Source organism: Acartia tonsa, chromosome 11 (genome assembly GCF_053477335.1).
Source record: "Acartia tonsa isolate MP-2025a chromosome 11, ASM5347733v1, whole genome shotgun sequence".
Taxonomy (NCBI): Eukaryota; Metazoa; Arthropoda; class Copepoda; order Calanoida; family Acartiidae; genus Acartia; species Acartia tonsa.
This window is the reverse complement of record NC_137270.1, coordinates 4,471,281-4,488,444: the sequence shown is the minus strand read 5'-3', so window position 1 is coordinate 4,488,444 and position 17,164 is coordinate 4,471,281. Positions and strand designations below refer to the sequence as shown.

Here is a 17,164-nt window from a genome sequence, read left to right as displayed (position 1 = left end):
TAGTTGAAACGTTAAGACACTCAACGTAATGAACCAACCAATCAAAATTCAATTAAAGTTGTTAAGACAACGAATAAGAAAACATTATTACAAAAAAAATTAACAGCCCGATAGCCCTTCCTTCCATGAAAGCTACATGATAATTATAAATTCTTTAAAGGGAGTGTGAACGTAAAAATTTCTCATCTGATTATCAAATCTTAACATTTTCTAAGCACATTTCACTACACTGATCAACCAAAACCGTCCTATTAACAAAAATATCAAGGAATAATGCCTTGATTTTATGGTATTTTGGGAGGGAAAAAGGAAAAAACAGGGAAAATCTGAACGTTTTTGTTTCCTAAAATGTTTGTAGGGATATTTAACTTGTCATATATAGTTGAAACAATTTACTTACTGTTAAGGATTTATTTTATGATATAAAATTGCCAATTAGTTTTTTTTATAACGTAGTAATTAGGTAATAAAGACCTATTTTAAATTCGTATTATTGACAAAAAAATACCTTACTGTCTACAAAGGGTTGAATATCATAGGTTATCTAAAATAATAATATCCTTTTTTATTGTGTTGGACAATAAATAACCCACTTTGGAGAATTAGTTTACACTTTTATCAGACTGTTTATACAGAAATATTGCGTCTTTATTATTTACAAATTTGTAATTAAAGGTGGGCGAGAGATGGGCCATCTAAAGTTAATTTGATACTAATAAAAAAACCTGTTTCTAGGTTTGTTATTGTATTTGGTTTTCAATAAAAAATATTGCTTATTTTATCAATTTCTAAGTAACTATACATTGGTTTAAAGCAAGGATTATGTTAAAAGTCAGCTTAACCGTTAGGAAAAATCAGGAACTATGTGAAAAAGTTTAATTTTAGCTATAATGGGAGAAAAAAGCAATTTAATGCACATTTTATAAAATACGGAAAATTCCTTCCTTTCCCTGTACCTTATAAAAATCGTCGGAAAAAGCCGTTTTTTTAAGCAAACAAAAGCGCGTTTTGCTCTATCTGTGAGATATTATGAATGAGATAATGTTAAGATTTGATATTTAGATGAGAAAAATTTACGTTCACAGTCCCTTTAAATAATAATCTTAATAAATGCATATTATATCATAGAATATGAAAATATAGGATTGATTTAAGTTAAAATGCATTTCATGCAACTAAAATTTTCTGAATGTCGTTTTATTCTTTACTTACTACAGCCTACGTACAGATATTGTAATCCTTGTTTTTTTGTTCCGTCATATTATTCAGAATATGACGTCTATGAATTATGATATTTTTCAAGAAAATTTTGAGATATCCTATTAACTTCAATTGTATGATATTAAATCTTTGTTTTGGAACCAATAATACTGAATCAAGTCAACATTCAACAAAGCTTCGGACTGTCTTGCTAAATAATTAAGTTTGCTTCTTTACTATTCATCAATTTTACGGCCATTGTTGTATGCCCTTAGATCCAGCTCATACCAATAACGAAATTAATTCGGAAGAAAATCACGAAACCTATGCGTGTTTTTCAGCTGTCGTTGGGGGGCAACACATCAAAATTGACGACCTCTCCATTTGGCCCCCAAATATTTTTTAGATTTATTTTGCTTGTTGGTTATACCTTATTCCTGCCTTAGATCTCTGAATGTGTATATTAATGAAAATTCCTGAATCCCACACATATTCATATTTTAGTAGTAAAAATAATATTATATACAAATATTTTTTTAAAAGTTCTTTAAGTACTCCTAATGTATACAAAAAAATAGATATTTGAATTGATTTGAATCATCATTAATGTGCGTTTGTTAAATCTGTCTGATTGACTGTCACATGAAGAAAGTTACAAAACTGACTCTTTATAGAAGCGAAGATACGCTACTATTCACTTTGTCTGTCCGTTCGTCAATCCGTAACGCTAGGGAGAATTGTGATTTTCTCAGCTGTTATTCAAGATAGACAGCTGATTTTTTGTGAAGATTCCCTCTACCCATGAGCTTCCAGGATGTAATTTTCTTTGTCCGTCAATCAGTCAATCATGTTACAAAATATAAACATTAAAAAATATATAAATATATTGTGCGTGTGTGTGTACTAATGTAGCCATAGTTTGGACCTAAGTAGTCATGGAGTAGGACGAGACACTTTTGTATGCTAGAGCCTAGCACCCGGGCTAGCTCAAGGTCCACGCTAAAGTACAAGTTCTTGACCCGCTGTCTCAAGGGACCTACTCTTTATTACCTCACCCTCACCGCGTATGGCAGGTGTCCCAAATTAAGTCACCGTAATGAATGAGGCTTTCCACAGAAGAGCTTGGGTAAGGGTTGTACTGATATTATGTACTTGACTATTAGGTATTCAAACTACCCAATTATCACCCTTCTTACACAACCAAGGGGAAGTTGCGTGAATGAATTGCGACTGAGAAATTCGAGTTGCCACATGGGGACTTGAACTCAAACTCTCACCAACCACCGTAACTCAGTGCGTTACCACTGAGCTACGACGCCCCATTCTTAATATAAATATAGTAGAAAGGTTTCGTGATTATTGATACTAACAAATGTTCTTTTTTTAGATTTGTAGAGCGACCTATAGATTGTGAGGATGTGTTTGTTTCTCCATGGTGTTGTGACTCAACTTTTGAGGATAGATATTTCTTCCTCCTGAAAAAAATGCACAAGGTAGCTAGCTATCTATTCTTGCTATCTTACTATCTCCATCTTGGTTGGAAGGGTGGTTAGTTTTTCTTCTGTTTGTTAATAGTTTAGCTGTGTTAAATTTGGTTATAGATTTGTTATATCCCCGCAAGGTCAGGGACCCCTTAGAGGTTAGGTATCCTGCATCTTGACTTAAGATATTATTCTAATATTGCTCTAAATCAATAAATAACATTAAAGTTATTTATTGTATCGTATTATTATCAGCTTTCCGCCGATAGTAAAATAAAAGATTATAAGATTAATTCCAGTTTTATTGGCTCGATTGACCAACAAAATTTTAATCTATGACTTTTATTTTATTATTCTTAGTAAATTTTTTATGTTATGTGCGATACATGATTTTTTAGTGTGGCTCAGGACCGGTTTAGCAGAAAAACTGGAAAATAATTTTTGATCGAGTACTGAATAAACCATCTATCTATCTATCAATTATCTATCTAATTATTTTAGCTACCCTAAAACTGATTATCTATCTATCTATCTAGCTGCCACTGGACCCGACGCCCCTGATCCTGCTGTCGGTAGTGATGCTGTTCAACTCAGAGAAAGTGACGGGGCTAGATCAAAGCAAGCTCATTGTCACGCACGAGAGAAAGTTCTCTTTTCTACTTTTTAGGTAAGACTTGTGAAATTTTAGCAAGCTTTATTTATACAAGCATACAGACCTCAAATTTTGCAGTGGGTGAAAAGTGGCTTTATTTTGATTCCAAGTTGTTTTTTAATAGTGGATAAGCCCATATCTTCCAGTGGGTGGAAATTTATGTCAGAAAAAATAATCTACTTGTTTTATCATACTCTTTTCTAGGGTCTAAAGCACATTAAACAAACAGTTCCTTTAATTTTGCTTTATTATTCTAAATTAGAAGCTGCTCTGTTAGCATCTTGAGGCCCTGTTTTAAGGGGAAGTGTATATAAGGAAAACATTAAATATCCTTAAACCACGCCATGACTAAATATGATGCTTCTCAAAAAGAACTGATTGATGTTTCCATGATGACTCCTATAACAATTTAGAAAACAAAATTAAGTGCGAAATATTTAAATTAATTTTTTTCTTCAGATTTGGATATGTTGTAATTCTTTAGCATAAATCAAAAGCACAATGTTTGTAAATATTGTCGGACTGTTTCATTTCTAGATAGTCGCTTTTATGTATGTTGAAATCCTTGTTTTTTTTAGATATCTGCAGAATACATATCCTGACGACCAAGCTCAAAAATACTTCCAAATGTTCTTTGAGTGCAAGGTAGCCATTTTATATTTTGATTGATTGTTAGACAGCCATTTTATCTAATGATTGATTGCAAGATAGATATTTTGTATCTATTGATTGATTGCGAGGTAGACATTTCATCTATTGATTGATTGGGAGTTGACAATTTTATCTATTGATTGATTGCTAGTCAGCCATTGTATTTATCCATTGATTGTATTTTAGCCATTTTATCTATTGATTAAATGCTAGACAGCCATTTTATCTATTGATTGATTGCAATGTAGCCATTTTATCTATTGATTGATTGCAAGGTAGCCATTTTATCTATTGATTGATTGCAAGGTAGCCATTTTATCTATTGATTGATTGCAAGGTAGCCATTATATCTATTGATTGATTACTAGGTAGATATTTTATCTATTGATTGATTGCAAGGCGGCCATTTTATCTATTAATTAATTGCGAGACAGCCATTTTCTTGATTGATTAGTAGTAGTTTATTTATGTATTGATTGATTGTAAGGTAGTTTATTTATCTATTGATTGATTGTAAGGTAGTTTATTTATCTATTGATTGATTGTAAGCTAGTTTATTTATCTATTGATTGATTATAAGGTAGTTTATTTATCTATTGATTGATTGTAAGGTAGTTTATTTATCTATTGATTGATTGTAAGGTAGTTTATTTATCTATTGATTGATTGTAAGGTAGTTTATTTATCTATTGATTGATTGTAAGGTAGTTTATTTATCTATTAATTGATTTTAAGGTAGTTTATTTATCTATTGATTGATTGTAAGGTAGATTATTTATCTATTGATTGATTGTAAGGTAGTTTATTTATCTATTGATTGATTGTAAGGTAGTTTATTTATCTATTGATTGATTGTAAGGTAGTTTATTTATCTCTTGATTGATTGCAAGGTCGACATTTCATTTATTGATTAATTGCGAATTAGCAATTTTATCTATTGATTGATTACATCTATTGATACATTTCGTCCGTACAGACGAAAACAACCTTATTACTTTTTGAGACCTTTTAACTTGCTAGGTGAAAGGGGGGGGGGGGGGTTACTAACACACAGACAGACATAAACATATTCTGAAAGTGGTGACTAATCCTCGAACCATAAAAAAAAAGATATTCTGGGTTGCCGTATGGGTCAATCTTATGACCTTTATATTTTTTCAGAGTTACCTGATGGAGATGGCGGATATTCTGATAAATAAAAGATTGATCTGTTAGCAATTAACATGGCCACCTATCAGCTTCAACCAATATCTATGAAATAATTTACAGGGTAATTAAAAACCTGCTTTTTAAAAAAATATTAAGGCCTTGCATTTAAATTTATAGGTTTTTAGTAGGGAAGCTACTCTATAATTTGCTTTGTCCGTCATATAGGTATAGTTTACTTGGTCTCTCGGTCATGCTTAAACAGACATTAAAAATACTTTTATTATTTTTTCAGAAAGGTTTTCTGATTTCTATAAATTATTGCATATTTTATTTATCATCTGAACCTTTTCTATATAATCAATTTTGTTTGTTTGTCCTTCCAGGATTTTTTTGTACTTTGCTGCATATGAATGTTGCAATCCTTGTTCTTTTTTTAATACGTGTCTTAATTTCATTTCCAGTATGGCTTCAAAACGGATTAATATCTGCGCTGGATTAGAACCGTTTCTCATCTGTGCTGAAAAATCATATACAGCATCGTAATAAAATCATTTTTCCACGAATGTTGAAATAAAATCATAAAAATAAAACCAGGTTTCTTAACCCGAGCCTTCGGCCCCTCGGTGTAACAAAACTGGTTTTAATCTTAAAATATTTCATTTTTTGTAGAAGACTGTCTATTAAGATATTTAAGTTGGAAAAAATTTTAATGTTAGAGGGAGATTTGAAATCTGCATCAAGTTTTAAGGATTTTTTATAAAATTCGTTTTTTTTGTATAATTCTTTATCTAAAAGCGGAAATACAATTTAAGTTAATTGATTTTGACATCTGCACTCTTATTGGAGAAGCTTAAGTGTCGCACATCATTCAACCAATTTGAGCGCAGTTAGCTTCCAATCCACCTATCCTATTGGTCAAAATTTATGAACTTAAATTGTATTTCCGCTTTTAGATAAATAATTATACAAAAAAACTAATTTTATGAAAAAAAAATACTTAAAATTTAATGCAGATTTCAAAGCTTTCTTCCAACTTATATATTCTACTGTCTATAATACAATGCTACAAATAATTTAATTAAAATGCAGGATTTTTAATGATATGATAAAACAGGAATGATCCACACGAAGGAATATATAGGAAACAGAGGATATATTTTGACAACCCAGCTGATACAATTATAGGAATATGTACAACAGTTATCAATATTACACACAGTACAAATTTGTAAATTGTGAATAAGAGAATGGCAGTGCATATGTATAATAATAATAGAAAGTACACTACAGGATATACAAAGAAATGATGACATTAAAAGGACATTACAGCCCTAAATATATTACTTTAGTCTCCTGAAATTATATTAAACTGAAAAGGACAAAAAATTCATATTCAGGATAAAAAATAAAATGTTTTTTCGCCATTTTTTCTCTCAATTTAAACTTTTTGTTCGGGTATAGTCCCCTTCGTGGCAACACCGTTTAAGGGGCATTTTTTCTTATTTTTAAAGTAGCTTTTCTCCTATTTATTGCCCCTGCTGAGGGCAATAACCTAAAATAACCTATCAATTTTTATTTTCTATATACGACGAATAGCCCCTTAAGGGACGTTGCCACGAAAGGGACTACACCCTTTTGTTCATTTCAGTAATATAAAATTTCATAAGACTATAGTTGAAATAATGTAATGACTATAGTTACAGCAGTACTAAGTGGGCATTTTCTTTTATAAATGACTGATTCCTTGACAATACCTGAAATATTCAAATATTATTTTTCTTTTGAAGCTGATAGTTTCTATTGTTAGTGATACATTTTTTCTTTTGAAGCTGATAGTTTCTATAGTTAGTGATACATTTTTAAATGTGTCATTTCTAAAGAAATATTCAGAAAGTGGCCATGAAAATTTGAAATAATTTTAGCTGGAAAAAAGCAATTTCTACTTTATTATAAAGGCTCAAAAGCGTCATTTCATGTAGTTGCATCTGTATTTTTGTTCATGATCTTATTTAAACCCAGAAAGGTCCAAAATTCAGGTAACCTAAAACCATACAATGTATAATTAAAAACTTTGGGATCTAGTGCAGTTCACGGTGAAACGTTCCCGGTAACGATAATCTGCTATTGGCTATTCCAGATTATTTACAGGCATTCATTTTTATGTTTCTTAAAACAGTGTGCGGGCGTGACATGTACGTTCAGCCGTTTTGGAAGCTAGCAGCCTTTAAAGTTTATTGATTTTTTATTTGTTACGAGAAACATTTTACAGTGAACTGCACAGGATCCAAACTTTGAAAAGTCAGGATGGCAATAATCGCTGCCTGCCTCAAATATTAATGTATAATCAAAATCTTTTGCCAGTAAATTTACATCTATATATTTTCAAGTTTTGTAGAATTTTTTTTAAAAATAATACAAAGCATAAAATTATTAAATTGTTAATTCTTAATAAAATTCCATAAATTTTGAAAATATATTATTGAATGATATGTAGTATAAATGTTATTAAAATATTGGTATAAAATTTTCTCTAAAATTCTAAAATCTTATATAGGGGTAATATTTCATGTGTAAAAATCTATTTTGTATCCGACTATTATTTAATAATAAAGCACGTAACAATTTTCTTCCCTTTCAATAAGTTTTGACTATTAAAAGAGTTAGATCAAAATAGTTTTAATAAAAATAAAAAAAAATTCTTTAAAATTTTTAGAAAAAATCATTTTTTTCGCAACATATAAATGCTTATATATAAAAACAAAATAGACTTAACATAATTACCTCATAAAATCATACATATATATCTATATATATTTTTATTATTACTTCTTTAACATAATAGTTTATAGAGAGATTTGAGTTTAAATTTTTGAAGACTATAAAATTAAAAATTAAAATTCATATTGAATCGCTTAGATTTTCTTTCACAATAAAAGTATCATGTTCTTAAAATTAAATTTCTTTAACTAAACTAAACATTTTATCTATATAAAGCATATAAGCCTATAAAGGGACTAAACTATTACTATTCTATGTATATATGATTTGAATCATGATATTGTTGTGTTATAAATGTCTACCGTAAACTGTACCTTATCATTTTAACAAAATAAGGAATAACAAAAAAATTATTATAATTTGAACTTTTAAAAATTCAGATCAATAGTAGTTATTTATTGCATCGTATTAAAGACAGCTTTCCGCGGGGATAACAAACCTGGTATTAATTTATATGATTTTTTTATGATTTTATGTTTTAATACTTGTAGGAAATTGTCTGTAATACGATGCTTTACATGATTTTGCAGTATAGTTGATTAGTTTTATCAACTAAAGATTCTCCCATTTGCTGTCTAAAAGATTATCACTTGTCAAGCATATATTCTCTACATCTACTAAGGTCATAGTTTTTTTTGTTATTCCTTATAATCTTGTGTTATAAATGTCTACCGTAAAATGTACCTTATCATTTTATGATAATTAAATAATTAACAAAATAAGGAATAACAAAAAAATTATTATAATTTGAACCTTTAAAAATTCAGATCAATAGTAGTTATTTATTGCATCGTATTAAAGACAGCTTTCCGCGGGGATAACAAACCTGGTATTAATTTATATGATTTTTGTTTTAATATTTGTAGGAAATTGTCTGTGATACGATGCTTTACATGATTTTGCAGTATAGTTGATTAATTATATCAACTAAAGATTCTCCCATTTGCTGTCTAAAAGATTATCACGTGTCAAGCATATATTCTCTACATCTACTAAGGTCATAGTTTTTTTTGTTATTCCTTACAATCTCATAACTTATGTTATAAGTGGTTATTATCGCTAACCAGGGTTAAAGCAGATGAAATCAAAGATATTTTGCCATCATCATATTTTTTAATGCTGCATAATCATTGTTTAAACATTAAGACAAACTTGAATCGTTGGTGCCAAAAGGGACTATCTATAAATGGCTAAATATTAAAAGCGAAGCTTTTCTATAATTAGTCTTGGTCCGTCCGTACGTCCGTCCGTATTTATAATAAAATCAGGGAGGAAGGAGGACATTGGGCTGTTTGATATATATACTAGTCTCCAAAGTTTTAAAATAAAGTTTTCTTATTCGTTGGCTTAACAACTTTAGGGACAAATATTGATTGGTTTTTCCACTAACTGTAATCTACAGATGGGGTAATTTTGTGTATCATACATTTACCGGCCATTTTTTCTCCCTTTAGATCCCTGATTAAAAACAAAATTTTCCGTTACTGCCATTTAAAATTGTTTTACAGTCAAATGCTTTGTTTATATCAAGGTTCCGTTAATTATCAAGCAAGAATACAAAATATTAACATTTTTAAGTTGCAATTGTCTTTGTTCTCGTTCATGGACAGTCCCATCATCATTTTAAATATCAATTCAGAGCTGGATCTTTAAATCATTTCAATGGTGCGCCAAATCGGGGTGAGCCAACTTTCCACCAATGAGAGCACAGCATTTTACGAAATGCCGCGCTGTGATTGGCTGAAATTCGGCGCGCCCCGATTTCGCGCACCATTGAAATGATTTAAAGATCCAGCTCAGATTTCATCTACACTAACCCTATATTAATAAGTAAGCAACTCATAAAGCCTGAAATAACAAAAAGGGCTCTAAACTTTTGTTTCTTACGAAAATCAAGTATTTAGTATTTAACAAGGATGACATATTTCATATGTTGGAGAGTATTTAAACAAATACATAAATAAAGGGCACCTACTTTTTTGCCAGAATAATAATTGCGTTTAGAAACATATCCTTAATAATAAAATATTGTACATGCAGAAAAATAATATATTTTGTCTCTGTTATTAAAATTTTTAGCTGGTAAAAGGTAGAGGCTAAATATTTTTTTCAGTTATTGCATCCCTTCTATTAATAATTATAATTTATTAGAAGAAAATTTGAAATATTTTAATTTTATACTTTTCACAATTGATATAGCCATCCTTGTTTTATCATAATCAAAAATAATTTCTTAAAGCAAGTTATTTTTGATCAAAGTCATAAAATGTGAAGAATAAGGCAACGAATTAAGATTAAGAATTTAAAAACTATCTATAAATATTTTCTATGTATTATGTAAAAATCAAATGGTTCTCTATTGTAAAAGTTAAATTTTAAAAATCGTCAAAAAAAAGATTTTTAATAAGAAAGAATCTTTATTATTATTTTTGTGCTTTTTGTATTTTTATTATTTCCTGGTGATTTCTCTATACTAATTTACATAAAAACTCAGAACCTATCATCAAAAAAACATATTTTATTAAATCATTTATTGTGATTAAAGTTTCATTATAAAGGAATTCTATCTTTTAAAATTAGTAGAACATCTTATTTTTTCTCATGGAAGGAAGGGAAAAATGGAACGTAAATTTCACTGGTACTTAAGATTTTTTTATAAAAAAAATTATGAACATTTTGCTTTAAAACTTTGGGCTCTCTTGATTGGTTGGTTTATTTGGGGCTTTTCATATATTTATTGTCCATTATCTTATCCCTTAAAATCCATAAAAGAAATACCCATTATCAGAGAGAATAGTTCCAGTTTTGTTGGACGGCACCGGCTTGATATGATTGTACATTTTTATATTCGTAGAAAGCTGGATATAATACGATGCTAGACATAGTTTTTTCGTATGGATGAGAACTGGTTCCTATCCACTGGATTCGAATGAATACGAAAAAAACTATTCCGACTCAAACTTTTATCTAACATTTAGGATAGAATGGTGTAATAGTTGTAATGAAAATATTAAGCACAAAATCTGATTTATCTTCTGGTGACATATAGTTGTCCCCTATAACATTACGATGCAAATTTCTGAGTTTAAAATTATATAAAATAAGACACTTATTTTTTTCGATCTAACCTTTTTTATTAAGCATTTCTTTGAAATATGAAGATTGAAAATACTTTGTGTCTTTTTTGTACAATCTTAAGAAAAAACTAGTCAGATTTTTTATAATTTACTATATAAAGTTTAATAATTGTTATTTGTTGTAAAATAAAAAAATAATGTATTTTTTTGGGTGAATTTATATTATAAAGTCATACTATACTGTAAGATGAGAAACTGTAATTTTATGTGTACAATTACATGTTAATACATATTATATAAATATAACATTATATTGTGATTTGTTGAAAAAAATATATTCTTATTTTTAAGTATGTTTTATCTTTTAAAGAATACATCTCACTCTAAGATTTATTGAGGACATACCTTAATGGCAATATATACGTGGATATTGTAAAAATTGTCATCAATTGATGTTGCTATTTCCCCTTTATTTATTGGTCAGTGCGTTGAGCCAGAAAGAGGGGGTGGAGAGAGGGGATTGTTATTTTAGCCCGCTGCGTGTTTCACTGTATGAAACATCTGGTGTTATAAAAAATCCATTAATATCTATATTATTTCGGTCTAATTATCTGGTTAAAAAACAATTGTTTCTGATTTTAGATTAGATGATAAAGCAAAAACTTTTTTATTACTTTGTTATCTACTCGCAGCTACGCCCCTAGAGGCTTCTAGGATAACTTGAGGTAGGGAGTATTGACCACACGGATCTTGGACAAAGTAGCTTCGGACAAAGTAGCTTCGGACAAAGTAGCTTCAGGACAAAGTAGCTTCGGACAAAGTAGCTTCGAGCAAAGTAGCCTCCACTGTTAATAAAGGTCATAACCGCAGCGCTCGGCCCCCTGGCCTGCCTAGCCGCGGGCGCTCGGCCCCTTAGCCTATAACCTAACCTAAAATTTGTAAAAACATCATTTTAAAAATTGTAAAAACAATATTAAAAATTGTAAAAATCTATCAACCACTTTTTGTAAAATCCACGAAATTCCAAACCACCTATGTATTAACAGTTGAGGATATTTTGCTTAAATAAATGTCCTGAGGCTAACGTAGATTAGGTTAGGTTAGGTTATAGGCTAGGGGGCCGAGCGCCCGCGGCTAGGCAGGCCAGGGGGCCGAGCGCTGCGGCCATGACCTTTATTACTACTGGAGAATATTTTTTCTTAAGAAGCTACTTTTCTTAAGTAAATGTCCTGAAGCTACTTTGTCCTGAAGCTACTTTGTCCTGAAGCTACTTTGTCCAAGATCCCTTCTAATGTATAAAAAAAAATAGATATTTGAACTGATTTGAATCATCATTAATGTGTGTTTGTTAAATCTGTCTAATTGACTGTCACCTGAAGAATGTTACAAAACTGACTCTTTATAGAAGCGAAGATACACTACTATTCACTTTGTCTGTCCGTACGTCAATCCGTAACGCTAGGGAGAAATGTGATTTTCTCAGCTGTTATTCAAGATAGACAGCTGATTTTTTGTGAAGATTCCCTCTACCCATGAGCTTCCAGGATGTAATTTTCTTTGTCCGTCAGTCAGTCAATCATGCTACAAAATATAAACATTAAAAAATACATAAATATATTAGAAAGGTTTCGTGAATATTGATACAAATGTTCGGGATAATCCTAGTTTAGGAGTGGACATACCCGGTATCATGAAAATTAACCCCCCCCCCCCCCCGGGGGTACGCATCTATTTTGACACCCGGTGTGTATCAAAATGGATACCCCCTGTATGCGTCATTTTTGACCCCCGGTAAATGTCAAAATGGACACCCCCCTATACATCAATATGTAGGGGGGTGTCCGTTTAGACATATACCGGGTGTCAAAACCGACACATACAGGGGGGGGGGGGTCAAGTCTATTGAGGTCATTCCTCGCGCGAATTTCCTCTAGACTAATAATCATCTTTGACCCCGATTCTATTTCAAAGAGGGGAAAGGGTTGATGTGGAGTGGTTAATACCTTGTTAAGGACTAGATAGAAGTAGCAGGAGGCTCTGATCACATATAAAAGATGATTAAAATGATAAAAGTATAGGATAAAATAGTTTGGCCTTTGTTTATAAGTGTTTGTTATGTGTTTTTAATGCCTGTATAGTCATATTGTAATTTGGCAAGTCTAAGTTTCCTTAAAACTTGGAGACATCTATGTGTGAATTTTTAAACTAATCAAATATTTTAACTTTTTCTTGATTTTACTCCCAATAGATGTAAGTCCCTAGATAGAGAATTAATACAGACCAATAGGTGAATAAAAAAACGTGATTTTTAACATTTTTTTGACTATACTTTTAAAGTAATGTAATCAGTGGCGTGCGAAGCACTTTGTCTAGGGGGGGGCATTTTGAAGATTTTGTAAAATTTTGCCCCCCCCTAAATCAAAGTGCCCCGGGGGGGCACTTTGCTTTAGGGGGGGGCATTTTGATTATTTATACTAATTTTAAATAAGGGCGTTTTAAGGGGTGGGATTATTTGATTATGGGCCTTCTAGTTCTTATCCCTTCTTCCCCATCCCTTTTCTCATTTATATCCCACACCTTTTCCCCCCTCCCCATCTCTTATCCCCCATCCCTTCTCCATACCCTGCAATGACCGAAGGGAAGGGAGCTAGAAAGCATCTTTAAAAAAAAAGTACAGAAGATAATTTAACCTCCCCCCCCCCCCCCCACCACAAAATATTTTTTATGGGTGGAAGGGGATGTTATAAAAACTCAGCAGGAAGGATGAATAACCTCATTAAAAAAAATTTTTTTGGGGGGGGGGAAGATAAAAACACTCATTTTGGAAATAATTTACCAAAAATTAACCTAATATGTAAAACTGATTTTAAATATTTATTTATTGTATGACAACAAGGATGACAACATCTTTAAGTAGCAAAGCACAAAAAATCATGAATAAGAATCAGGCAAGTAAATTTAAAGAGCATCTGTTGAAATAAATATATATTTTAGGTAGAAAAAGTCACAAATCCTTTTTCCTATATGTTGTGTGATGACAGTCAAAGTAAATTACATACTGGATGCTCGAATCAGCGAGAAATTTTATTTTTTTAAATATTATAATCCACAAAAAAATTACTTGTCCTTTCATCTACAGATATAAAAATCTCTTAGAAATATAGGGTTTAGTCTCTTTTGTGGCAACGCCTCTTAAGGGGCATTTCGTCGTATTTTCATAGTAGCTTTTAAAAGGTTATTCTTGATTAAGTTAGGTCAGGTGATTTCCCTGCAGGGTTAGGCAATTGGCCCTGCAGGAGCTAAAAATAGGTGAAAAGCTACTGTGAAAATACGACGAAATGCACCTTAAGAGGCAATGTCACAAAAGGGACTATACCCGAAATTTAAAAGATACAAAAATAGCCAAAAACGTCCTGAAAAGCAGTCCAACCTCCATGAATTTTTAATAGTTAATTATACTCCATAATGATGGGAATGTTAACATTAAGTTTTAGCCTTCTATCTTTAATTGCAGTTGAAAAAATCACATTTCCCCCTTAGCATTACGTAATGACAGCCATAGTGAATTATAGAGAAGCTAAAAAGTTATTTCAACATATCCTACCCTCTTTAAATGGCACTTTATAACTCTGGTAATTTTTGATTAAGTGGTGTTTCCAAGGATTTATAAGGGCGGTGCGTGAAGCGCACCTAAAATATTTACTCCCCCTTTGAACTAAAATCAATTAAAGACAACAAGAGTGGCGTATTTGATCAGGTTAGGAATATAGAGTGTAGTTAGTTTTAAGGGTTTTTAATGAAAATTGCCATAAAAAAACATGTCTTTTTGTAAGGGTATGTACACAAAAAAATGATAAACTTATCCTGAAAATAAAATGACATCATATATAGTTATTCATTTAGACAGACATACAGTGTTGAGAAAAAGACTTAGATAAATATCAACGCTGTTTCTTTTTTATATAAAATAACTTTTTGATTAAATATTTGTTGTTTACACATGTTTTTAAAGAAATAAAAACACAATATACAATGCAATGTGATAAAAAGCAGAAACCGTTTGGAAGGGCGGGAAGCGCAAATATTTTTCTTCAAATATGCAGGGAGGGAGGGGTTTTTGGGCTATTTATTACACTAGTCCCCAATATTTCATATAAAATTTTCTTATTCGTTGGCTCAACAACTTTGGGGACTTTAATGGAATTTTGATTGGTTGGTTAAGGGGGGGTTTTTAATGCAACCATCTCGTAATCAATGTATAAATGGTACTTACAATTCAAATTTTGATCTGAAATTGTGCATGAGTAATCTTTGGTAGGTCTATTTTGCCTAAATTGAAAAAAAAAAGTTGAAAAAGTAACGGCTAACGGCTTAGCCGTTTAGCCATTTTTTGGCTATTTTTAGGGCAAATCTTCATAAATTACGTAGAAATTAACTTTTTGAAACATATTTTTGCTTTTAATCATGTAAAATGATACAAAAAAAACATTTTTTAGATTTCTAGTACAAGCAATTTCCGGCTAGAACCGTTTGAAAACGTTTTGGATCGGAAAAGAGCATTATGTGGAGAGAGGTTTCGTGATGGATTTCGCTTGAAAATACCCAACAAATGTCTAAACGGATGAGCCGCCAGCCATTAGCCGCTACTTTTCCAACTTTTTGTTCGATTTAGGGAAAATAGACCTACCAAGGATTACTCATGCAAAATTTCAGATCCAAATTCGAATTCTAAGTGCCATTTATACATTGATTACGAGATGGTTGCATTAAAGGGAGTGTGAACGTAAAAATTTCTCATCTGATTATCAAATCTTAACATTTACTAAGCACATTTCACTACACTGATCAACAAAAAATGTCCTATTCACAAAAATATCCAGAAATAATGCCTTGATTTTATGGTATTTTGAGAGGGAAAAAGGAAAAAACAGGGAAAATCTGAACGTTTTTGTTTCTTATAATGTTTGTAGGGATATTTAACTTGTCATATATAGTTGAAACAATTTACTTACTGTTAAGGATTTATTTTATGCTATAAAATTGCCAATTCGTTTTTTTATAACGTAGTAATTAGGTAATAAAGACATATTTTAAATTTGTATTATTGACAAAAAAATACCTCACTATCTACAAAGGGTTGAATCTCATAGGTTATATAAAATAATAATATCCTTTTTTATTGTGTTGAACAATAAATAACCCACTTTGGAGAATTAGTTTACACTTTTATCAGACTGTTGATAAAGAAATATTGCGTCTTTATTATTTACAAATTTGTAATTAAAGGTGGGCGAGAGATGGGCCGTTTAAAGTTAATTGGATACTAATAAAAAACCTGTTTCTGGCTTTGTTATTGTATTTGGTTTTCAATAAAAAAATATTGCTTATTTTATCAATTTCTAAGTAACTATACATTGGATTAAAGCAAGGATTATGTTAAAAGTCAGCTTAACTGTTAGGAAAAATCTAGAACTATGTGAAAAAGTTTAATTTTAGCTATAATGGGAGAAAAAAGCAATTTAATGTACATTTTATATAATACGGAAAATTTCTTCCTTTCCCCGTACCTTATAAAAATCGTCGGAAAAAGCCGTTTTTTAAGCAAACAAAAGCGCGTTTTGCTCTATCTGTGAGATATTATGAATGAGATAATGTTAAGATTTGATATTAAGATGAGAAAAATTTACGTTCACAGTCCCTTTAAACCCCCCCCCCCCCCTTAAGTTGAGTTTCCATACATTTCATCCACTAATTGTAATCTAAATAAGGGTTTGTGATTTTGTGTATCATCATTGGGTTTGTACAAAATTTCTTTGGTAAAAAGTTTATATTATACAAAATAAAATACTTCCTATTACCTGGTTTGTTATGTTCAGTGAAAAAAGATTATAACCTAATTTCTACACTAATTAAAAATTTTGGTAAGGTTAAATGAATATTAACTGTCTGTTTGGCGCGAAGCGCCAAAAATTTTTTTTTTGAGTATTTCTTGATCTTTTTTTTGAAACTGGGATAGTTTTGCTTTTTGTAGGGTAGGGGGCAAAAAGGGGCATTTTTATTGAACAGGGGGGGGCAAAATGGGGCATTTTTCAACATTTAGGGGGGGGCATGGGGGGTATCGGTGGCTAGGGGGGGGCAGGGGGGGGCGTTTTGGTCGCTAGGGGGGGGGCGATTGC

General features: G+C 31.0%; 1 protein-coding gene across 1 annotated transcript in view; it reads left to right on the top strand.

Moving 5' to 3' along the window:
- The window catches only part of LOC145331461 (uncharacterized), a 17,288-nt gene extending 10,349 nt beyond the window's left edge, over window positions 1-6,939 (top strand). Inside the window, exons 12-16 of the mRNA XM_080176126.1 lie at window positions 2,588-2,693; window positions 3,218-3,348; window positions 3,912-3,978; window positions 5,146-5,254; window positions 6,248-6,939. Coding sequence (XP_080032252.1) covers window positions 2,588-2,693; window positions 3,218-3,348; window positions 3,912-3,978; window positions 5,146-5,199 — 358 coding nt within the window. The 3' untranslated portion in view covers window positions 5,200-5,254; window positions 6,248-6,939. The remainder of the gene's footprint in view (window positions 1-2,587; window positions 2,694-3,217; window positions 3,349-3,911; window positions 3,979-5,145; window positions 5,255-6,247) is intronic.
- Window positions 6,940-17,164: the final 10,225 nt, after the last annotated feature.